This window comes from Theobroma umbraticum, unplaced genomic scaffold, assembly GCF_002168275.2.
Source record: "Theobroma umbraticum cultivar Fairchild unplaced genomic scaffold, ASM216827v3 scaffold_67.0, whole genome shotgun sequence".
Lineage (NCBI taxonomy): Eukaryota > Viridiplantae > Streptophyta > Magnoliopsida > Malvales > Malvaceae > Theobroma > Theobroma umbraticum.
Genome location: NW_018397262.1, coordinates 7,685,248 through 7,708,959, shown reverse-complemented (window position 1 = coordinate 7,708,959; position 23,712 = coordinate 7,685,248). Strand labels below are relative to the sequence as shown.

Sequence of the window (23,712 nt, the reverse complement as noted above, 5' to 3'; positions counted from 1 at the left end):
AAAAGTTTCGAAAGGGTAATTATATTATATAACGTTATATACTTAACTATAATAATAAAAAAAATTAAAAATTGAGAGGTGCCGATCATCGTCATATGTTAACCCCTTGACACCGTCTTTAATTGCCGATAGTTTGATCATCAACGAATTTGTCAAAGATGACGTTTTTCGTTAATAAAAATTATCGTTGATATTTAGCTAAATCAAAAGTATTTAAATCTATAAATTTACTTTGATTTGTGTAGTAAGAATTGTGAACAATTCTTTCACTTAGGGAACACTAATCTTTCAACGAGCCATGCATGCCAAGAAAGAAGCAAAGGGAAAAAAAATCTTTGGCTTTGCAAACGTCAGTATAAGTTGGACTTTCTGGCTATGATTTCTCTTTATAATTATTTTTAACTCATAATTATTGATTACATCAAAAATTAAATAAACTTTCGTGTAGTATTGGCCCATGACTTCATTTTTTCAAACCTATTTTTTTGGCATTTTCGTGTATTTTTATACAAACCCAAAAATCTTATCTTCTCTATTTATAAAGCATAATTACAACTCTCTAAACCTAGGACACTCTTCTTTCTAGTTAAATTAATGCTATATATATATAATCGAATTAACCATTTAAATTAATCAATTTAATTGTATTCATTTTTGAATTAATCAATTTAATTGTATTCATTTTTGAATTAATCAAATAATTTTAATCGAATTTATTCGATTTTTAACCGAAAATTACTCACTTGTAGTACTTAATATTGTCAAAAAGATATAGACCTTTTTCGAGATTATGTCAAATTAGATTACTTTACTTTTATATTTCTTTATAATTATAAGGGCACAAGACTTAGCTATATGAGTAAATTATGGTCAAAATAGGGTGCCTTTGATTATGGAAAGGTTAAAATCCCAATTAGCTACAAATTTTTTTTGTTGGGTTTTAGGGTTTTTTTTTTTAAAGCTGGGAGACTAGGTTTTTGGTATAATTTTTAGCTGTAAAGTAATTAATAAGTATGGCTTTGAATTAAACTTAATTAGCCACCTAATCCCTAATTATAACCAAATTAGGGTGAACCCCAAGTTTTCTTTTGCATGTTTTGACTTTAGTACTGATTGGCTGCAGCCATGCCTCAAGCCTATAGCCTTTAATTGTTATTATTATTATTATTATTTTGCCTTGCTATAATCAACAAAACCATTCTTTCAATGACCTTTTGAGCAAGGCAGGCTTAATTAACTCTAAGCAAAGATGGATTGAGTGAGAAAACAGAAAATTAATCTCATAAATTGCAATCTATTTCATTCTTAATTCGATCGTTGGCTCATTCAAATTTGTAATGACTATGCAAACTTAATTATCCGTTTTAAATTTAAACACGCTTTGTTCGTAAATTCGGTTTGATAATTTTGAAAGAAGATTTATATTCATGAGCTTTGAAAATGAATTTAAGGTTGGTATATTTTGACAGAACTGTCTTCTATTTCTTGTTTGCTAAAAAACTATTGTATAGAGGGTGGTTTAGTCGCATTACAAAAAAATATTAATTTTAATCACATAGACAATATATTTTTTTGTAAAGTAAAATTTTAAAAAGTGCAATTATTTAAATTTTTAGTATTTTTTTTCACATTTAATAGTAATATAAAAAAATACAACTTTTATTAATGTATGTAATTTTTATCGTTACATTTTATTTATAATATATTTAAAAATTTATATGGTGAAATTAGATTTAAAAAAATATTTTAAAAAATATAAAAAGTATATTATCTTAAGTCAAATTTGTTATAGTGTTGTATCGATAAATTTTTTCAGCTTTACCGTAATGAATCTTAAAAAAAAAAAAAAAAGCCTATCCATACATTTGAAACCCATTAAAGCCAAAAAGTCTATTTTGATGACATATTTGAAACCACAAATTCAACTTAAAATATTTTAAAAGTCATTAAATGAGAATTTTAAAAAAAAAACGTACTCATTTTAAACTCTTTCTCGACTTTATTTTTTCGTTAATAAACAATTAAGTAAATAAATAGTTTCAACTCTGTAGTCAAAACTCGTCTACACCTTTTCGATGCTATTGAATTTTCCTTTTTAATTTTTTGTGGTTTTAGTTAAGGGAACTAAGTGTTTTTGTCATCATAAATAGTAAAATTCCAAGGTATTAGGGAATTTGGAAGTCCAAGTTCAGGTCACGTGTTCCTATTAAGGCAAATGGATGGGGGAAAAAGTTTCTCAATTTGTCACATACTTTTACGTGACATTTCAACATTTTGGGCTAAAAGCAAGTCTAAAAAGACACTTATCAAATAATGTGAGCACTAGAACTTTCAATCCATTTTTACGACAACTCAATCATCGGAAACTAATAATACGAGTAAAGAACCTGTATATGTTTGTTTTAATCCGAAATCATTAATTTATTTCGAATTCTTTTTTAATATAATAAAAAAAATAATGTATTCAAGTATTTGGTTCATTGATTAATATATGATTTCTTGACTAGAGAGCAGAGTTCGAATCCCTTTCTTTCAATTAAAAAAAAAAATTTTCACATATAAACATCGGGAACAAAAGGACTTTCAATCAATTTTTGTGACAAACTCAATCATTAAGAAAATTATGAATTCTTTTTTTTATATGGTAAAAGAATAATATATATGAGTATTTGATTTATTAATTGATACTTGATAATTGCTTAAAGAGCATGATTTAAATCTCCCTTCTCTCAATTAAAAAAATATATTCGCATAGAAAATCAAAACTTTCGATCAATTTTTACGGCAAATTCAATCATGGAAAACTAATAATATGAGTAAGAAAATTGTGCAACCTGTCTTAATCCGAAATAATCACTTTATCTCGAATTCTTTTTTTTATTATTACTTGGAAAAGAATAATGTTCACCTAAAGAAGATGAGACACACGTTCTTAATTTCTAACATAAAACACAGACTAAATAATATGAACAGAAGGACTTTCAATCATTTTTATGACAACATCGAGTAAGAAAACTGCATGGTTTCGTCTTAACCCAAAATAACGAATTTATTCTAAATTCTTTTTAATGTTCACGTGGAAGGTCAGACGTGATTAATTTCTAACATAAAACACACAAAAAATAAATAAATAAAAATCAAATTCATTGCTTTAATTCTGTGGGCCTAACTTGTGAAAAATGTTAGTTTCGTGTAAGACTAGAACTTGTGTTCATGGGAAAATTTTTAACCTTTCATTTTCGATATGAAAAAAAATAATTAATTACCCAATCAATAAAAATATGCTGTCTAATTTTATAATTATAGCATAGAATAGGGTTTGGTTTATGATTTCCGGTTTTATTTCATCGATCGAAAATTTTTAAAATCATTAATTTCTTTTTTGTGTATATGAGAAAAAAATTCATAAATTTTAATTTTTAAAGAAAAATATTAAAAAATTTACCATTGTTTATGTACATAAAGATTGGGATATTTTTTATCATTTATTATTAATATTTTAAATATAAAAAATAATTTTCACTAAAATTTTTTTAAAAAATTAATTTTTTTTTCATAATGAAAGGAGGAGGAGAAGAAGAAATTGGCCGTCTTGGAAACAAACGCTCGCACGATCTAAAACGTGGACTGGTCAAAAAGATGTGGGGACCGCATTCCTACTAAAGAATCCTGTCCGTCCATATCGTTGACTATGTCGCTTTTGCCCTCACGTGGAACCAATATGCTGCCAATCAGGGCGGTGCATTTTTGGAATCAGTCAAAGGGCAAACCACTATTTTTTTGTCTTTTGTTTTTTTTTTCCTTTTTTTTTTATAAGGTTAAAAACTTTCTAATTTGAGAGAACTCTACCACTATCTAATTTCTATTAATACATATTTATTATTTACACATACACTTAATATAATATATCTTTTTAATTTTCATTATTATATATGTGTAATATAATTTATTTTTTATTTAATCTAACATAAAGAGATTTTCTTGGTGCAAAAAGGTTTATTGACTAATGTAATGTTACATTTCTTTTAAAATAAAAAGTTATACGATTTTGATTATCATATATATATATATATATATATATGATTACTCGTGAACGATATTATTATAATTCCTTTAAATTTCAAAAAAAAATTTATATATTTCGTATTAAAAACTTGAACGATAAAACATTTCGGGTTATGAAATGTTTATTTATATCAATATTTTTTCTTAAATAAAGAGAGGAAATAAACCAAACATAACCGAATTGTATATAAATCTATAAACTTAAATTTTTAATTAAAAAATTTAAATTATTTATTAATTATTGAATCAAATACTCGAACCTAATTTGAAAATCTAATCTTGAAAATAGTCATGGGGGCAAATATTCCATGATTCTTAAACTAGGGCAAAGGGACCTCTCCCTAGGGCCATTTGTGCAAGTCTTTGCCCCAGTCTGCCTCTCTCTTAACTTCTTCAAGACTCTATTTCTATTTCACAACTTTGTTGAAGACTCTTCTCCTAATGTCTCTCTCACAAAGAAGAGAGCTATCATCAACTTGAGACATGTGTGCCCCTTGACGCACCATCTTACGTACCTCACTTTCTCTCTCTCTCTCTCCCTTTGAAAATAGTTCTTTACACCTCAGGGGGGGTAGTGGGGAGGGGGAAGAACGAGAGAGATCACTCCTTTCACATTTTGGTCTTAGTCCAAAGCCCTTTTTAAATGCCGAGTCCATTGCACCCCTCCCCTTTTACCAAAAAGACTAGAAAGAAACCCTCTCTATACTAGCTCTTTATCCCTCCTCCACCACTTCTTCGCTCCCCATTTCTGTGTGGACGAAGGAGGAACGGGAGCAAGACGACTCTCCTTTGATCATACTGTTGACGCTGCAACTAGTGTCTTCAACCCCAAGCCATCCCTTTTCGGTCTCGGTCTTTTCAGAAGTTCTTGTAAACCTGATCCTGCCGCCTGGAAACAGGCAGCTTTCGATATGGAACAAGATGATCAACATGTTGAATCGTCTGATGGGATGAAACGAGTAGTCAACGAGATGGACTTCTTCGGCTCCGGTGGTAGATCTTCTTCGAAAGAAGAAGCAAAGGCTGATGTGAAGATGGAGAGTGAACATCAGGGATTGGTGCAGGAGGATGATGCACCAGCAGAAGCAGATGTAAATGTAAGGGGAATTTGTCATACCAAACTCAGTTTTTCGTTAGCCTGCCTGTTGGCTATTTACTTAAAGCTTTTCTTTGCCTATTTTTAGACTGGTTTGAATCTCTTGACAACTAATATTGTAAGTAAGAAATCAGTTCCTGGTGACAGAACATCGCAGAATCTCAAAGACAAAGAAAGAGTAAATCAGGTAGAACACTTGACAACATATATATAGCCGGAATTGTGAAGTTTTCGGATGCTAAACTTTGAAAAACTTTTCATGGTGCAGTTAGCAGATATCCGAGCTGAATTGGAAAGAATAAACGCTGAGAATCAACGTTTGAAAGTTACTCTTAATCAGGTGAACAGCAACTATTATGCTTTACAGATGCACCTTGTTTCACTGATGCAACGACAACAAAATCGAAGAGATGAAAGTTCAGAAGCTTCTGAGGTAAAACTGCAGCAGAATTACACCATAAACAACCTGAGTTCTATCCAGTTTTGATAGTTCTTATACTAACTAGTAACTGATAGATTGTATGTGGTTCTTTAATCTGTGTAGATGAATAGAACCACAGAAGAGAAAAGGCATGGAGAAGCTATTGTTGCAAGACAATTCATGGATCTGGGTCAAGCTGCAAAAGCTGAAAAGGATGAGCTTTCCGAATCTTCTTCAGATGGTAGAGTCCAGGAGTTTTCAGGATCGCCAGGAAACGCCATTGTTGAGTCTATGGAGAGAAGACAAACGAACAGTAGCAGAAATTATGAAACAGTCCCAAGTGATCCGATCAGCAGGAAAGATTTAATGGACCCTGGAAGGAATCAGAGAGAAGATACCCCCGAAGGCCGACCTCATCCAGGATGGTTGCCGAGCAAAGTTCCCAAGTTCAATACCTCAAGGGATGTTGAACTAGCACAAGAGACCATGGCCATGATTAGAAAGGCTCGTGTCTCAGTTCGAGCTCGATCTGAAGCTTCAATGGTAAGCTTTTAGATTAGAAAAGAGAATCCTGTTTGATAATTACTTCTAACAAGTAACACACTAAAAGAAAGAAAGAAAAAAAAAACAGACTGCTTGAACTGCCCCACGTGCAAGAAAACTTGCCTTTGAGCACACAATTTTAGGTTGGCACACCGCCTACTTTTGTTGAAGTAAGATATTAAGAAAGTCAGTAGGAAAAGTTGTAAACTTATACCATTTCAAGATCTTTACTTTACCTTTTCTTTTACTACTTCTCTTGGGTTGCAGAAAGTTAGTTAATTTAGGCTTCTGTGATAGCCCTGTCATAGAGTACATCCTTTTTGTTCTTTTTTATGGCAAAAAAGTCACCAAAATCAGGTTTCTAGGGATCATCAATTCTAGTATTCAATTATTGGAGGCTGTTTGTTTATTGAAATCAGTCTGATTCAAAGCGGTGTGTGGGTACAGATTTCTGATGGATGCCAATGGAGAAAATATGGGCAGAAGATGGCAAAAGGAAACCCTTGCCCTCGAGCTTACTACCGTTGCACCATGGCAACAGGTTGTCCAGTTCGCAAACAAGTAAATAACTACAAATCCTCTTTCTTCATATTTTTTTGTTTTTTTCGATGATCTTGAGGTTTCTGGTGACTAAAGGAACCTTGTTTTTAATCGAATTGAACAGGTGCAAAGGAGTGCAGATGATCGAACCATCCTTATTACAACTTATGAAGGCAACCACAACCATCCACTCCCTCCAGCTGCCATGGCAATGGCATCAACAACATCAGCAGCAGCATCGATGCTACTTTCCGGATCAATGCCCAGCGCAGATGGGATAATGAACTCATCGACTATCCTCCCCAAAGGCATAATGCTTCCTTGCTCACCGAATTTGGTCACCCTTTCAGCTTCAGCTCCATTTCCTACTGTTACATTGGACCTGACTTACAACCCTAATCAAAGGCCAACAAGCCAGCTGCTTGCCCCTTCCCCAAACATTCCTCACCTGCTTGGCCACCCCATTTACAACCAATCAAAACTTTTGGGTCTTTTCAGCTCTCAAGGAATCGAACATCATCCCCATTTAGCTCAAAATCAGATGCAGCCACCACATCCCGTGGCTGATACGGTAAGCGCCGCCACGGCTGCCATCACTGCCGATCCCAACTTCACTGCAGCTCTAGTTGCAGCCATTACGTCCATCATCGGCAATCCTCATCGAGACAACAGTGGTAATAACAATAGCCCAACTTCAAGAAACACGGGAGACAACAATACTTAAGAAAAAAAGAAAAGAAGAACGTCAGTTTGTAACCTTTTTTCTTTTTTTTCCTTCTCTTTTCAGAAAGTGGCAGAAGGTTTTATGTTACTGCATGTATCTCGTTTCATGCAAGGGCTCACAAGATTTTTTTTTTTTTGCATTAAATATAATATGTGATTTAATATTTGAATTTCTAATATTAATCATTAGTCAGCTACAAAAATATGAATTAGCAATAGTTTTTTTTAACGCGAAGTTTTCATTTCATTGAAGGTATGATTACGTAAATATTGATTGAAGTTTAAAATTGTGTTTCAACAGAGCAAAGACTCGTATCGATAAATTATAATTTTGTTTAATTAAGAGAAAAGATATTCGAACTTTGCTTTTAAGCAAAGATATCATAAACTAATCAATAAATCTTCGAGTGCAATTAGTAATATTTTAATAAAATTGCTTGTTACACATGAAATTTTATGATAATATTTTCTTTTCTTTTCCTATTTAGTTTCTTTTTTCCTCCGTCTTTTTCGTCGTGCTATGTAGGATTTGAGTATATATTTGAATGCCTTAGTTTTGTGGCTAAGATTAAATTAAAAAAAAAGGTGAGTAATGACTCAAATTATATTTAATAAATTAATATATATAGACATCTTAATTAATATGGTTAAAACCCATTATTCTCGATTAATAGCATGCACAAGTTTTGACATTGAATTTAACAAAACATATTTATGTCTAAATTATATATATACACACACTTACACACGCGATATAGAAGTTTTTGTTCATAATTAAAACTTATTACGGTAACCATGCCTAACATCCTAAATTTTGAAATGAAGCAATACTTTCTTCCTAAGTGATTTGAAATTCGAGCATTAGAGTTCTAGCTAGTTAATTAGATTAATTTTATTACCATAATGCATACTTAGACTCCAAAAAATCACACTTTTTTGGTAGAACATTTTGTCGAAAATTTGTCCATAATATTCTCTATTTAAGTGATTTTTAACCAAAAAAAATTCATTGAAAACATTTCAATAAATAATATATTTTATCAGAAATTGAAAAAATTTGTCCATAATTGTGATGTGATTGACATTGTTATCAGAGTTAATTGATGAATTATTGCTTGTTCTTGAATATTGTTATTGTTTGAAACCTGAGCCATCGATCCTTGTTGAGTGAGAATGTTTTGAGTTATTATTTACATAAAAAAATTTGTTGAAAAATCTGAGAAAAGTAAATGCAAGGTATACAATCAACCTCCCACACCTGAGATTATCAAAAGAATTTGCATGCCCTAAGGAAGAGGTACATGTACAGTCATGATAATAAGTAGTGGAGGGGGACCAAGAAATTGAGGTTTCAAGTCACACTCTTCAGCAGGTTAGGGCTTGAGATAGAAGCTACATATACTGATGTAAATGCCCTACCTCCTAGCAAGGTTAGAGTTTGGGTAGATATTTCCTATTTGAAATATACAGTCAAACTTTTAACGATAAAATAACTTATCGAAAAATAATTTAGATTTGACCTAATCGGATTTTTTTTCCACGAAGATACATGTCGAAATTTTTAACCTTGTAGTTAAGGTTAAAACGACAATTTTTTGTAAATGTTAAGGGTCGATACTAAATGTTGAAAACTTTAGACTAATAGTGCATAACCAAATTCATAAGCTTTGGTATCATAAAAAAAACTTTCATAAGTCTATGTATGAAATCAGTCTGAATTGCTTTAATTCAATTAGTTTGATTCTCATGGCAAGTACTAGAGCTTTTTCCACACCAAAGACAAATTATTACCTAATTTGAGTTTGGTTGAATCAATTTATTTCTAGGATTAAGACTTAAATATAGACTTAATTAAACTTATGGAAAAATCAAAACGCAAAAAGAGGTGTACACTAATTGATTAGAGTTATATAGTCCTAAGATCACATTTAATAGAAATAACTCCATATATTGCAAATACAATCAAATTAGATATATGTACAATGTTAACTATGGAATTCAAAAGGGAAATTGGTCATTTAATTTCAACATGACTACTCTCATATAATATACATTTACTTTAAAGTAAAAAAAAAAACAAAATATTGGTGAATATGTTGTCAAAACTTAAATATAATAATTGGGTTTTTTCTTAGCAATTGAAAATTTTTAAAAGATCACTATCGGAATTTTCAAGTTTGAACCTTGAAAAACGTGTTTTTCCATTTTTAATATTTCTTTACGAGCTTGTTATCAATTAAACTACATCCTTTTTTCTATACTTCCTTAGTTCTTCTTTATACCCTTTTTTCTACACTCGAGTTCATGTGTAAACTCATTAATCATTCATCTGGCTACACGTAACGTATTAATTACTATATATGCATTATATCTTGATTGGCAAAAGCAAAAAAGAAAAGAAAAGCATTAAAAGATTAGCCTTATACAAGAAGTTTTTTTTTTCTATTCCAATTGACTTTACTAGCTAGAAATTGAATGCACTAGGGCCTCACAAATTAACATTTAAAGATTTTCTCTTTCTCAATTTGACTTTACCTAAGCTAATTGCATTGGACTCATAATTAAAATTTAACAACATTAGGCAAATGGATTGTGCAGTTTTGGCAAACTGGGCTCAGTCTCAGGTTGATGGCAATGGCCGGCCTATTCCCATGTTAGGCTCTCTCTGGAATCTAGCCCAGCCTAATTAATTAAGCTCTTGATTTTAAGTCAAAAAAGCCAAATTTTCACACACACACACACATATAGGATTAGGTCAAAGTATTATTGGTGGGTGGGATGACAATCTACCAATTCAGATAATTTCAATGTTACTTCAAATATATACCATATATGACCAATTATTAAACTATATAGATCCCTTTTTTTCTTGTTTCTTTGTTAATTTGAGTTTTATGAATAATACCCATAGTCGAAATAGTGTTTATTTTTCCGGTCCTGCAATAAATATTTTCTACTCTATTATCCAAAATATTAAATCTTCATTTCAAGAAAATTAAAAGACTTTAAGGAACTATACTAAAGGCATCCTTTTTTTCTTGTTTTTTATTTTATTTTATTAATTTGAGCTTTATGAATAATACTTAGTGTCTAAATAGAGTTTATTTTGTCGGCCCCATAATAAATATTTTCTCCTTTTTTATACAAAATAATAAATCTTCTCTTCAAAAAAAATTCAAAGATTTAAAGAACCTATACTAAAAGCATACCTTTTTTCTCTCTTTTTTTATTAATTTGAGTTTTATGAATAATACTTGGAGTGGAAATAGTGTTTATTTTCCAACCCCATAATAATTATTTTTTCATTTATTATCCAAAATAATAAATTTTCTCTTTAAAAATTTTCAAAGATTTTGGGGGAACTATACTGAAGACATACTCTTTTTCTTTTTCCTTTTTCTTATACTTAATTAGTAAAAAAGTTATTAACGTAAAAGGTACTGAAATGAGGGTAGGAGAGGTCAATAGGCATAAAAATATTGAAGTCAAACTTGAAATCTTGACTCTGTCACTATACATATATATATATATTAAAAATTAGATTATTAATGTTAGGAGTTATTTTTACTTTATTTGTTAAATTATAAAATTTTTAAAGTTTATTAATTATTATGATGATAATATATAATTATTGTTAAATATTATTATTTATATATTTATTACCAACAAAAAAAAATTTACCTTTATTTATTTATATTAAATTACAAAGTTATGTTCAATTTATTTTTTTATATATTTTTTAATTAATTCAATTTTTTGCATTTGGGCTTGCAAAGTTGGGCTTTATTCATTTTTTGGGCTTTTGTTTTGATTGGGTCAAAATTAGCGCATCCAAAAATTTTAACGTGAAAAATCAAAATTGACGTAATTAAAAGTATAGCATAAAATTTAATAAAATTAAAATATAATTGTAAAATTTCATGTGACTTATAAGTATAGATTGATTAATTTGATTTTAATTACTTAAAATTTTATTTAATTACATAAAATGATCAGATCAAAACGGTTGAAATTTAAAATTTTGATTTTATTATTTTTACAAATCAAACTTAATCATGAAAAATAACATGAAAATAAAGTCCAATCTCGAGTTTGAAATTATGAATACTATTGTCAAACTTCAATGTCATCATCCTAGACTCAATCGATTCAATCCTAATTCTTTTCTTAGTGAATAAGAGAAAAAGAAAAGATTTCCCGGGAATCGTGACACGTGTACGATCCATATTTTCCAAGCCTCCCGCGAAACCGACTAAAGAAGTTTGAAATATTCTCTCCATTTGTCCTAAGCAGTTTTGCTTCTACTCTGCTCATCTGCTCATCTGTTCATCAGTGACTTCCCCCAAGTTTGTTTCAATCTTAATTACGTGGTTAAATTTGCTCTAATTTTGTTTTTTTATCAACCCTTTGATTCACTTGATTCATCTTGGTTTTTGTCAGAAATTCTTCCCTTTCTTTTTGCCCTTTTTTTTTTTCTTAATTTGAGTGATAGATCATATATCAAAATGGGGACAACATCCATTACTGCTAGCATCACTCTCTTTCTTTGTTTCCTTTTGTTTCCTATCGTGTTTCCCAGTCCCAATGATGGGTTGGTGAGAATTGGACTCAAGAGGAGAAAGATTGATGCAAACAGCAATATGGCCGCTCTGCTTGATTCCAGGGAAAGAAAGTCCTCGAAATCTTTTGCTAGGAAGTGGTATCTTGGTGGGAAATTCGGGGAAGGAAGAAACAATGATCATATTGTAGTGCTGAAGAACTATGTTAATGCTCAATATTTTTCTGAGATTGTTATTGGTACACCCCCACAGAATGTCACTGTGATTTTTGACACTGGTAGTTCTAATTTGTGGGTGCCATCGTCCAAGTGTTTTTTCTCAGTAAGTCTCTATTTGCGTCAATTTGCTGTTGAATTGTGTTTGGGAGTGGGATTTCTATAAATTTGGAAATGTCTCTTATGGATTTTTGGTATTTGGGTTGCAGCTAGCATGCTATGTCCATCCAAAGTATGAGTCAAGCCATTCAAGCACCTACAAGAAGAATGGTTCGTTTTTGTTTCTTGTTCATGAAACTTTGGTCTTCTTGATTATTATTTTTGTACATCTTGTATCTGATATCAGTGATCCCATTTTTAAAAATGACTGTTAAGCATATTTTGATTCATCCATGCGTAGGTAAACCGGCATACATCTAATTTGATACTGGAGCTATTTCTGGCTTCTTTAGTGAAGACCTTGTACAATTTGGTGACATTGTAATCAACAGTCAGGTAGCTCTTGGGTCTTAGTTATGTGTATAAGTTAGTGGTCTGTGCTGATAACATCAGATTTCCTGTATCTTTTTCCCGGAATTTATCGAGTCAACTAGGGACACCAGTGTCGAATTTTTGGTATCCAAATTTGATGGCATACTTGGACTTGGTTTCCAAGAAATTTCAGTTGGAAATGCTACACCTGTTTGGTATGGAATAGCATCTTTGCTGTGGCTATCAGCTGTTTGTGGTTTTGGTTTTGGCTTTATTAGTGTAAGGATGTTGATATTGTAACCTTAGAGTAGCTTTCAATGCATGCTTCAGGTATAATATGCTTGATAAAGGTCTTGTTAAGGAGCCGGTTTTCTCATTTTGGTTCAATCGCAATGCTGATGAAGAACAAGGGGGTGAGATTGTTTTTGGCGGGGTGAATCACAATCATTACAAGGGTAAGCACACATATGTTCCTGTGACACAGAAGGGATACTGGCGGGTTACAGTTCTAAAGATTTCCTTCTAGTTCATAGGTTTGGTTAACACCTAATCTTCTTCATATCAGCTACTGATTCTTTTGTCTGCAGTTTGACATGGACGATGTCCTTATCGATGGGAAAACTACTGGTAGGAAAATCATTATACACGCCACTCTTCCAAGGGACGTGGATTCATTGGTTTCCTTTCTAACTTTGGTATACCTGTTTCAGGATTTTGTGCCCCTAGCTGTGGTGCAATAGCTGATTCAGGAACATCTTTGTTGGTTGGTCCTTCGGTGTGTCTAAATTTATGTACTATTCATTTAGCCATCTTGCTTTGAACCATGTTTTATGTACTATTTGTATTCTGTTCTGCAGGCTATCATCACAGAAATAAATCATGCTATTGGAGCCTCAGGAATTGTAAGTCAAGAATGCAAAGCTGTAGTTTTACAATATGGAGAAACCATAATTGATATGCTTCTAGCAGAGGTATTTGATCAGTTTTAAGATCCTTTATATCCCTGATAGTTTCTTTGCTAACTCTTAGTCTGTTAATTATTACTTCCACATATTGACAGGACCAACCACAAAAAATCTGCTCACAAATAGGTTTGTGTACGATTGATGGAACTCGAGGTGTGAGGTAAGAATAAAGTCTTTCCTTCCCTTTGCGTTTTCCCTGTCTGTTTCCCTATCTTAAGGAAGATAAATGCAATGCCTGCGTCTGATAGGGACTATTCTTTGCTTTCATGCAATGTATTCATGTTCAGTATGGGCATTGAGACTGTTGTGCATAAGAATGCTCAGAAATCATTGGCTGGTTTGCACAATTCCATGTGCTCTGCTTGTGAAATGACCATTTCATGGATACAAAACCAGCTTAAGCAGAACCAGACGCCGGATCATATACTTAACTATATCAATAAGGTAAACGAATTGAAACCTCTCTTCTTTTACATGTTAGTAGTAATATTTCTGCAAGTTCAACTATGTTCTGCCTACATTTTTTTCCAAATTGGTAACTGCAGCTCTGTGATCGACTGCCTAGTCCAATGGGAGCTTCAGCTGTTGATTGCAATGCTCTATCTTCTATGCCTACTCTCTCCTTTGTGATTGGTGGAAGGATTTTTGACCTCAACCCCGAGCAGGTAATATACATTTTTTATGGTTTTGGGGTGAAAGCCTTTTTCTGCTTTCCTTTGGTCTGATTCTGGATGTAGAACACCATCCTGGAGGGTTTTAGAATGACTTTGGACATTGCTAAATTTTTAAGTCAATAACTAATTTAAAATCAATTGACCATAGGCGGAGAGATCTATACTTAAAATGATATAAAATTTTTTTTTATCACCACTTAAATAATCTCTTTAGATGTAAAATAATAGACTTATCATGTGAACTGAATCACGAAAAGCCGTCAAGATAACATTTTGATATTTTTTATTATATCTAAGTGATATGTGGTTTTTTTTATCACCATATCTATAAAAATCTTTTAAAATTACTTCTATCTAGGTAGAAATGTTATAAATGTCCTGACAGATATTTATAACATGGTTGGTAACTCTAATTTCATTCAAGTCAACATTTAACAGAAATCCAGAAGGAAATATCCATGGATACTGTAGCTGATAGCATACATCAAGCACATTTCAGAAAAACCTTGATGGAGACATACAATAAATGGGGGGGGGTTATGTCAGTTGTTTTAGGCTGCAATCAAACCAAAGCTATTCTTTATATTACTTTTCCATCAATTGCTGCATTATTTCATCATTAACTCCCAATTCCAACCATGAATAACATGATTGTTTCTTCTGTTCTTCCTGATGGGGTCAGTACATTCTCAAAGTTGGTGAAGGAAATACAGCTAGATGTATTAGTGGATTCACAGCTCTGGACTTGCCACCTCTTCATGAACCTCTCTGGTATTCTTATTTAGACATGTATTCCCCATTATAATTGCCTTTGTTAATTAATCTTACTGCTGATTTGTTGAATCACAGGATCCTGGGAGATGTCTTCATGGGCCAGTACCATACAGTCTTTGACTACGGGAACATGAAAGTTGGATTTGCTGAAGCTGCATGATTGAAACTTTTCTTTGCTTAAACATCACATTTATCACATGTTGCCTCCAGAAAAGTATGCGTTAACATTATTCTAGAAATTGTTCACATTATAAGTTAAATCAGTGAAATTTTATTAAATTATGATTACCGATATTATACAAAATTTCTCTTTGTATAACATGATATCAAAATTATCTTATTTAATTTTTATTTTTTATAAAAACCCTATTTCTGTATTACCTAAGCCGTACTTAGTTTTTAACAAAGTCTGACTACTTGAACCTAGTAGTGCAATTTGTATAATATTGTGTGGTTTTCTCCAATAGAAAATTTGAATGGGACAACTATTTTGGCTTTTAATGAGAAAATGATTCCAAGGTTTGGGTTGGTGACATTCTGACATTATAATTTTCAATTCAATTTTAATTTTATTTTACTTGAAAATAGAATATACTATTATCGAGGTGGGTTTTTTTTTACACTGTGTGAAATAATTAATATTACTAAAATTGATATTAATTATCCATGTGAAAAAATATCAAAAATTTTTTTATCGCGAATAGTGCGAGAATAAAATAGTTTGAGATATTTAATTTTTTTTATTTTTCAGAAAATAATAAATTTTGTTTTAAAATTATCTTGAATTTGGCCCATTTATTCTTTATGGGGCCCATTTGCCCACAAGCAATTAATTAAAGGAATCTGAAAAGTCTATACTCTTTATTGTTATCCAGTGTTACCCGATCTATCATCTTAAACTACCTCCCAAACTTTCTCACTTCCTCCGAACCTCTCCTCATAAGATCCACAGGTCGTTTCCCGCCCTTTTACGATAATCCTGAGATACTTAACCGTACCGGATCATCCCTAAATTTCCTTACTCAATAAGAAAAAGAAAAACCGAATTTAAAAATAGTATCATCAATTAAACGTGTCCACGTGTACGGCTATGATTCTCCAAGAAGCCCGCTAATTCAACACTCCCTCTCTTTAAATTATCTTTCTTTATCTGCTTTCTTCTTCGTCCTTTATTTCTTCTGCTCAGCTTTGCTTCTTGAAATCATCACTAAAACGTAAGAAGTTTTTTATTTTTAATTTTTTTAAAATTTTTTTATCTGAATTAGTTACGTAATTTTACTTTAATTTTCTCTAATTTTTAGCTTATTATGCTTTGGTTACTACTTCCTTCTGCTAGTTGCGGTTTTTTTTTTTGTTTATAGTAATTTTGTTGTGGTCTTCTGTTTTTAGTTAAGTGAAGAGTAACTGTTTGAGTTTGATAAAGAGTGTTTTGGAACTTCAATTTGTTTGATTTATAAGTGAGTTGATTATGCGATTTTCGAAGCTGTGATTATCTCTTTTAAGTTTCTAGTAATTGTTTTCAGTGTTTTCTGTTTGGTTGAGTCAGATATTGTGGGATTTTTAGTGTTTTGGGATCTGTGAAAAGTGAAATGTCCTGGAAATTTGAATTTTAAGTGAAGGTTAACTGTTTAACTTTGATTAAGAGTGCTTTGAAACTTCGATTTGTTTAATTTAGTTGAGTTGACCATGCGATTTTTGAAGTTGTGATTATCCCTTTTAAGTTCCTAGTAATTGTTTCTAGTGTTTTCTGTTCGGTTGAGTGAGATGTTGTCGGATTTTTAGTGTTTTGGGATCTGAGAAAGGTGAAATTTCCTGGGGATTTGAATTTTAAATGAAGGTTAACTGTTTAACTTTGATTAAGAGTGCTTTGGAACTTCTATTTGTTTAATTTAATTGACTGGATTATGCGATTTTGGAGTTGTGATGATTCCTTTTAAGTTTCTAGTAATTGTTTTTAGTGTTTTCTGCTCATTGAGTGAGATATTACTAAATTTTTAGTGTTTTGGGATCTAATAAAAGTGAAATTTCCTGGAAATTTGAATTGTAAGTGAAGGTTAACAAGTTGACTTTGCTTGAGATTTCTTTTGACTTCAATTTTCAATTTAATGAAGCTGACAATGCTTTTTTGGAGTTTTAAGTAGATTGATGGTTTATTTCCACCCTTTTCTTGGCAACCAAACATGAAATTGTGGGATTTTTCAGTGTGTAGCGCATCATAGAAAAGTGATAGGACTTACTTTCTATTAATTGAAGTATAGAGTAACTATTTGACTTTAATTAAGATTCCGCTTAGCTTTAATCAAATTATTTGCCCTTTTCTTTTGTGAGATTTGAAGTTGTGGGTATACGTGTATGCTGTTTTTCTTGGCAACCAAACGCGTGATATGAAAAATTCAATCATAAAAAGCATGGAATGGACACAACATGGGGATACAACCAAACACGTGATATGTATTTGGAGTTTAGACTTTGGGGATACAACTGTACATGGGTGCATTCTTTGAATAGATGTATTAGTCTTAGGAGAACTATAGATGGTTTTGATCCTTGCGTAGGTGAAAAGTGGCTGGTGTGCTAGCTTTTATGTGAAAGTACTATTTTTAATTGTGTGTTGATATGATATTTTTGTGTTTTGTCTTTTGTAGTTCTAATCATATCTGATTAAAATCTTGGTTTTGTCCCCTAGCATTTGTGGACTTGCAGTTATCAGAATGGAGACAATAGTCAAAACTACTACAGTCACTCTTTTTCTTTGTCTTCTCCTGTTTCCTATTGTATTTTCCATACCCAACGAGAGATTGGTCAGAATTGGACTGAAAAAGAGAAAGTTCGATCAAAACTATCGGTTGGCTGCCCACCTTGATTCCAAGGAGAGAGAGGCATTTAGAGCTTCTCTTAAAAAGTATCGTCTTCATGGGAACTTACAAGAGTCTGAGGACATTGATATTGTGGCACTAAAGAACTACTTGGATGCTCAGTACTTTGGTGAGATTGGTATTGGCACACCTCCGCAGAACTTCACTGTGATTTTTGACACTGGTAGTTCTAATTTGTGGGTCCCTTCATCTAAGTGTTATTTCTCGGTGAGTTTTATTCCTTAAATGGATATTGGAGTACTTAAGCATGTACTTAGGTAATTTGGAATGTTTCTTATGTGTTGCTGGTGTCCGGGTGCAGATAGCTTGCTATCTCCATTCAAGATATAAGTCAAGCCGTTCAAGCACCTACAAGGCTAATGGTTTGTTTCTACTTCTTGGTTCATTCTAGCTTTCCTGATATGTATATCTGCTTCATTATGATTTGCAACACTTTAATATGTGTTCAACTCCGTCCATTCTTGTGTCACACATGATTTTCTTTGCACTTATAAACCGGTTATTGTCTTTTGATCAATCTATAAATGCCACTGAGAACAAACACAGTAGTTGGATTTAGGTGTTATTGACTCTTTGCCTTTTGCAATCTTCAAGCTGCTTTTTTTTTTTTTTTGGTTAAATATAAGCATCATTTCCTCCATTTGGAAAACTCATGCATGTTTGTTCTTATGCATAATCAGTTCTTTTGTGCTTTAGATTGAAGAAACTTGGATACAGAGGAACGGAAGGATATTACAATTCATTCTTGTTTATTTCAGTCAAAGTGAGGATAATGATGTAGATGCCTCTATACTTTCTTTAATTAGTCTACTTGCAGGTAAACCAGCAGATATCCAATACGGGTCTGGAGCTATTTCTGGATTCTTTAGTGAGGACAATGTACAAGTTGGTGATCTTGTAGTTAAAAATCAGGTATCTTCAATAAATTGTTATTATATATGTTTGAGCTGTAATTCATCAGCATGGTTGTTGTAGATGGTCTGTGTTTTTGAATAAGTTGCTTTTTCCTCTTTATTGTATAGGTATTTATCGAGGCAACAAGGGAGCCCAGCTTAACATTTTTGGTGGCCAAGTTTGACGGGATACTTGGACTTGGATTTCAAGAGATTTCAGTTGGAAATGCTGTGCCTGTGTGGTACGGAATAGCACCTTTTCTGTTTTTGTGTGCTGTTGTGGTTGTTGGTTTCAGTTTATTGGCATAAAGATGTTTATAGTAAGAATGATGCAACTGGCGTTGCATAGGATTTTGATTCTTTAAGTGTTCCAGGTACAATATGGTCAATCAAGGTCTTGTTAAGGAACCTGTTTTCTCATTTTGGTTTAACCGCGATCCTGAGGATGATATAGGTGGAGAGGTTGTTTTTGGTGGAATGGATCCAAAACATTTTAAGGGGGATCACACTTACGTTCCTATAACGCGGAAAGGATACTGGCAGGTTTGTATTCTGAACTTTTCTTTTGTTTTATATAGTATTTGACTTTGTGCATTCATTGTAGTAATGCTACTATGTTTTTGGGTGTGCAGTTTGATATGGGTGATGTACTGATTGGTAACCAAACAACTGGTAAGAAATTGTCCTCAAAGTTATGTTATGAAGATAATTGGCGCACCTGTTTCTTGGCATTATGCTTAACAGGATAGGATAATTGATAAGAGACATGCAAATGTTTTGTAGTCTTCTATTGGTTTTCTTATTTTCTTATACATTTTTCAGGACTTTGTGCTGGTGGCTGCAGTGCAATTGCTGATTCTGGGACTTCCTTGATAACCGGTCCTACGGTTTGTATCAATTTTTGTGTCTATTTATGCATTCATGCATGGTTGTGCAGCTGTGCTTTTGTAGAAAGGTTGTTGTAAACCATGTTATTTTTTGTCCTTTCTATGATAGTTTCTCATGGAAACATTGGATGTATAATTATGCCCAGGACAGAATCTCTCTTTTAACTAACACTTCTAAGCATATAGTTTCCCTCCTTTCCTTTCTTCAAACAATTTTGTTGATGTATTTTTACTGTTATAGTATTATTAATGACTGAAGTGCCAATAGGGGTTGCCTTCCTTATAAGGATGTTGCTATTGTTTTTTAGACCTTAAATTTCACTCTAGAACCCCAAGGTTGTTTTCTGTCATATGGCATGCTTATTCCAGCTTATCTCTCTAATGAAATGAACATTGGAAGAGCAATTATTCTGGTCCCTTGATACATGCTACCTTGCAATTTACTAGGATAATCTGATGTCTATGATCATAAGTGTTTGTCAGTAGTATTCATTGCATTTTCCTGTGCGTGGATGGGCTAGTAGCTGCCAAAAACAGTTTGTTAGTCCTGGTCTTTCGTTGGTGATTCTTTTATATACTATGGTTTCAGGCTATTATTGCTCAAGTCAATCATGCTATTGGAGCATCAGGGGTTGTAAGTCAAGAATGCAAGACTGTAGTTTCACAGTATGGAGAGACAATAATTGATATGCTTTTATCTAAGGTATATAATTGGTTTTTAACATGCTTTTATTGCCTTGTAGCTACATGTTATCTGGAGATGTTAAGAATAAGATTCTGGTAGTTTCTTGCTGGACTTCCTAATTATTGTTTTTATTATTATGCATTGACAGGACCAACCACTGAAAATTTGCTCACAAATAGGTTTGTGCACATTTGATGGAAGTCGAGGTGTAAGGTTGAACACAAATCTTTCTTCTTCTTTTTTTGCCCCTGTTTTTTATCTTGAGTGAAATTGTCACTTTAACTCAAATCAACTAGTTTGCTTAGAGATGTTTGTATATGTGTCTGAATGACTGTGTACTGTTGCTTTGCTGGTGTTGTAAATGTATTATGTTCAGTGTGGGGATTGAAAGTGTTGTGCATGAGAATGCTGGGAAAGCCACTGGTGATTTTCATGATGCAATGTGTTCTACTTGTGAGATGACAGTTATATGGATGCAAAACCAGCTTAAGCAGAATCAGACACAGGAGCGTATACTTGAGTACATCAATGAGGTGAGTAAGCCTACGTGCTTCAACCTTTTAGATATTTTGCCAAGTTTGACTAGGGGCTTACTTTTTTCCATTTGATAATTGCAGCTCTGTGATCGGTTGCCTAGTCCAATGGGAGAATCTGCTGTTGATTGTAACAGTCTATCTACTATGCCTAATGTCTCGTTCACAATTGGTGGAAAGATGTTTGAGCTCACCCCCGAGCAGGTATAATGTATTATGTTGAATTTGTGTAAAATATTATGGCTTTTTCCTTTGATGTGATCATGATTATCATGGTTGTCAGATCGTTTTAGCTCCAGTAGTGAGTACCATCATGGTTCTGTGGGTTCGGATAGGTTGAAAATTTATGAATTTAAAGTCTGTTGATTTGGCTGTAATGGCATTTTAGTTTCCACTGATTGTTTCTTTGTTCCTGACCTCTCTCCCTTTTTTGGCAATGGGAATCAGTATGTCCTGAAAGTGGGTGATGGAGATGTAGCTCAATGCCTCAGTGGATTCACTGCTCTGGATGTGCCACCTCCTCGTGGACCTCTCTGGTAATCTCTATCCTTGCCCACATATACATCCAAGGATAACTATATTGTCTATTCTTAACTTACATTCATGTTAGATGTTGGCAAATGTTGTAGATACTGTGTTAATCATACTTTTATTCATTGAAATACAGGATCTTGGGCGACGTCTTTATGGGCCAGTTCCATACAGTATTTGACTATGGCAACATGCAAGTTGGATTTGCTGAGGCTGCATGAGTGAAACTTTATTTATTTATAAACTTCATGTAATGCAGTGCTAGTAGTACCCTTAAAACTGTGGGGATTAAGTATCAAATGATTGTTGTGCGTGATGCACTTGGATTAAGAAATAATTTCACATGATCCATACTTATCTGTTTACTTATAATAACTTAATGGTGCAACTGATTTTAGATTTTATGAGAACTAAAGAAGACTTCCATGGCTACTTGACTCGGAATGCTGAACTTCATGTTTCTTCTTTGAAAGGTACGTCACTCCCGATGAACCTAACCATGTTTAATCATTCATGTACTTTCCAATAGAGCCAAATGTTCAATGTGGCAGAATTTGAGTCATGCAAAGTCGATGACGTAGTTCGTTTCTTTCCATGTATAGAAGAACTGATTAATCATCGAATATTATTGCAGTCAGGTCTTATCTGTTACATATAATACATTTGCCAGCTAAGTGTAGTAAAGTGGGTGGCTGGCATGGAGATAGGATGAATTTATATGCCAGTTTGATGTTTAACTTAATGAAACCATATGATTTCTGGACAATTTTTATGGGCTCTGTAGTTGGAAAGGAGAAAGGTCAGAGATGCTGAGTCAGTCTCAAAGAAAAACCGTTCGATTGGGTATTTAAATGTTCACATCATCTTCAATCTAGGTAAGTCAAAACGGATAATGTTTTCAAGTTAGTGTAGACTGTGACACAGAACTTGCATTCTAAGTAATTGGATTTGAGTCAGAAACTGAGCTTGCATTTCTGGCATAAATCAATGAGATAAGCTCAAAGGATTGGGTAGAAGAGAATCAATGTTCCATCAAGAACGGTGATTGAAGCATTGATTGGAACAGTCATTAGCAAAGTGTTAGATAAGGTCAGGATGTCAGGCTGTCGTTATTGATTGTCAATCCTGAGGGTCAAAACACAACTTGTGAACTGTCATCAAGGAATTAATATATAGCCAGCGAGTATGAAGCAGGAGCATAACTGGAAAAGTAGGTTACAATTAAACACAAAATATAATCCAGCTGAGCATTGTGGATGACAAATTGAAGAGAGCTGTGTCAGTAGTTGTTTAAAGTGTTGGGTTGCTTCAATTTAGGTTGTACAACTAGACAAAACAAGGCATTGAACCATGTTCATTGTACAAGCAAATTTTTTAATCATTAAGCAAGTGATTAGAATCAAGGTTTAAAAGATACGTCTAAGGATTTAACTTAATGATTTGCATGTATTTTGTCTTATTCAAAGAGATGGATTTGAATTTTTTATTTTGAATAAAAAATAACATTTTAAGAGATAAGAGAGTGATAAAAAGGAGAAAAAAATTTTGAGTATTTAATTTAATAGTTAGTATTTTTTTTATTTAAAGGGCTTAAGTAAATTTACAAGATTAATGGGTTTTTTTTTTTTCGTTGATCCGTAAAATTTGTTCTTTGTTGAAATCATTTTATCTTTCAAAGATTCAAATTGAAAAAAAAATATTAATAAAATCATTTTTACCTTTGTTTTTTCTTATTCAAAGGGCATAGGTCAATTTACAAGACCAATACCGTAAAATTTTTTCTTTGAAATGGTAAAATTATTTTTCAAAAATTATTTTCACTTTTATTTTTTTTTTCAAAGAGTTTTAAGACAGTTGACAAGATCAACAGATTATTTTTTATGTACTTAAAATTTTTTATTTGACGAAATTATTTTCACCTTTCAAACATCCAAAATAGTAAAAATATTTTGGGAAAATCATTTTCACCTTTACTAAAGGATCCTTTAAAATTAAAAAATTTTAGGATTAAAAGATAAGAAAGAGACAAAGGGAGAAATGGGATAGTTGGTCACCGCCAAAATCAAAGGGGGCAAGGGTGGTATTAAAACCATGTTTCACCTGGTGGTGCACCCTAGCTGTAAAGGGTCAAGTCTCAAAAGGTTTAGCCAACAGTCCGATTTAAGAATATCGGCACCGACCAGCTGAGTCAGCCTTAAAACAAAGAGGCTCATCATTGACCCCACCAACTCAAAACGGAAAAAAAGAGGCTGGGACTACAA

At 32.6% G+C, this 23,712-nt stretch overlaps 4 protein-coding genes across 6 annotated transcripts; all 4 read left to right on the top strand.

Moving 5' to 3' along the window:
* The first annotated feature begins 4,631 nt into the window (after nucleotides 1-4,631).
* On the top strand, nucleotides 4,632-7,576 carry LOC110418902 (WRKY transcription factor 6-like). Its single transcript, XM_021431722.2, has 6 exons — nucleotides 4,632-5,162; nucleotides 5,250-5,348; nucleotides 5,430-5,594; nucleotides 5,706-6,125; nucleotides 6,573-6,686; nucleotides 6,790-7,576. The coding sequence occupies exons 1-6, from the start codon at nucleotides 4,977-4,979 to the stop codon at nucleotides 7,387-7,389; spliced, it is 1,584 nt and encodes a 527-aa protein (XP_021287397.2). The 5' UTR covers nucleotides 4,632-4,976; the 3' UTR covers nucleotides 7,390-7,576.
* Nucleotides 7,577-11,819: 4,243 nt separating this feature from the next.
* LOC110419261 (aspartic proteinase-like) lies at nucleotides 11,820-15,315 on the top strand. 3 transcript variants are annotated; one of them, XM_089783965.1, is made up of 11 exons: nucleotides 11,820-12,268; nucleotides 12,372-12,432; nucleotides 12,964-13,132; nucleotides 13,221-13,260; nucleotides 13,344-13,408; nucleotides 13,491-13,604; nucleotides 13,694-13,758; nucleotides 13,886-14,042; nucleotides 14,144-14,263; nucleotides 14,955-15,043; nucleotides 15,122-15,315. In XM_089783965.1, exons 3-11 carry the CDS (start codon nucleotides 12,971-12,973, stop codon nucleotides 15,204-15,206), a joined length of 897 nt encoding a protein of 298 aa, XP_089640091.1. In that variant the 5' UTR covers nucleotides 11,820-12,268; nucleotides 12,372-12,432; nucleotides 12,964-12,970; the 3' UTR covers nucleotides 15,207-15,315. The 3 variants fall into 3 exon arrangements, with proteins under 3 accessions (XP_089640091.1, XP_089640090.1, XP_089640089.1); XM_089783964.1 differs by lacking the exons at nucleotides 11,820-12,268; nucleotides 12,372-12,432 and having other exon boundaries at nucleotides 12,963-13,088; nucleotides 13,344-13,396; XM_089783963.1 differs by lacking the exons at nucleotides 11,820-12,268; nucleotides 12,372-12,432 and having other exon boundaries at nucleotides 12,963-13,088.
* Nucleotides 11,894-12,933, top strand: LOC149527047 (aspartic proteinase A2-like). The gene is made up of 4 exons (XM_089783954.1): nucleotides 11,894-12,268; nucleotides 12,372-12,464; nucleotides 12,563-12,634; nucleotides 12,715-12,933. Exons 1-4 carry the CDS (start codon nucleotides 11,894-11,896, stop codon nucleotides 12,931-12,933), a joined length of 759 nt encoding a protein of 252 aa, XP_089640080.1.
* A 643-nt stretch (nucleotides 15,316-15,958) lies between the features above and the next one.
* LOC110419269 (aspartic proteinase-like) lies at nucleotides 15,959-21,883 on the top strand. The gene is made up of 14 exons (XM_021432250.2): nucleotides 15,959-16,260; nucleotides 17,733-18,129; nucleotides 18,224-18,284; nucleotides 18,740-18,834; nucleotides 18,945-19,057; nucleotides 19,190-19,358; nucleotides 19,448-19,487; nucleotides 19,638-19,702; nucleotides 20,292-20,405; nucleotides 20,536-20,600; nucleotides 20,764-20,920; nucleotides 21,005-21,124; nucleotides 21,368-21,456; nucleotides 21,588-21,883. Exons 2-14 carry the CDS (start codon nucleotides 17,758-17,760, stop codon nucleotides 21,670-21,672), a joined length of 1,545 nt encoding a protein of 514 aa, XP_021287925.1. The 5' UTR covers nucleotides 15,959-16,260; nucleotides 17,733-17,757; the 3' UTR covers nucleotides 21,673-21,883.
* Nucleotides 21,884-23,712: the final 1,829 nt, after the last annotated feature.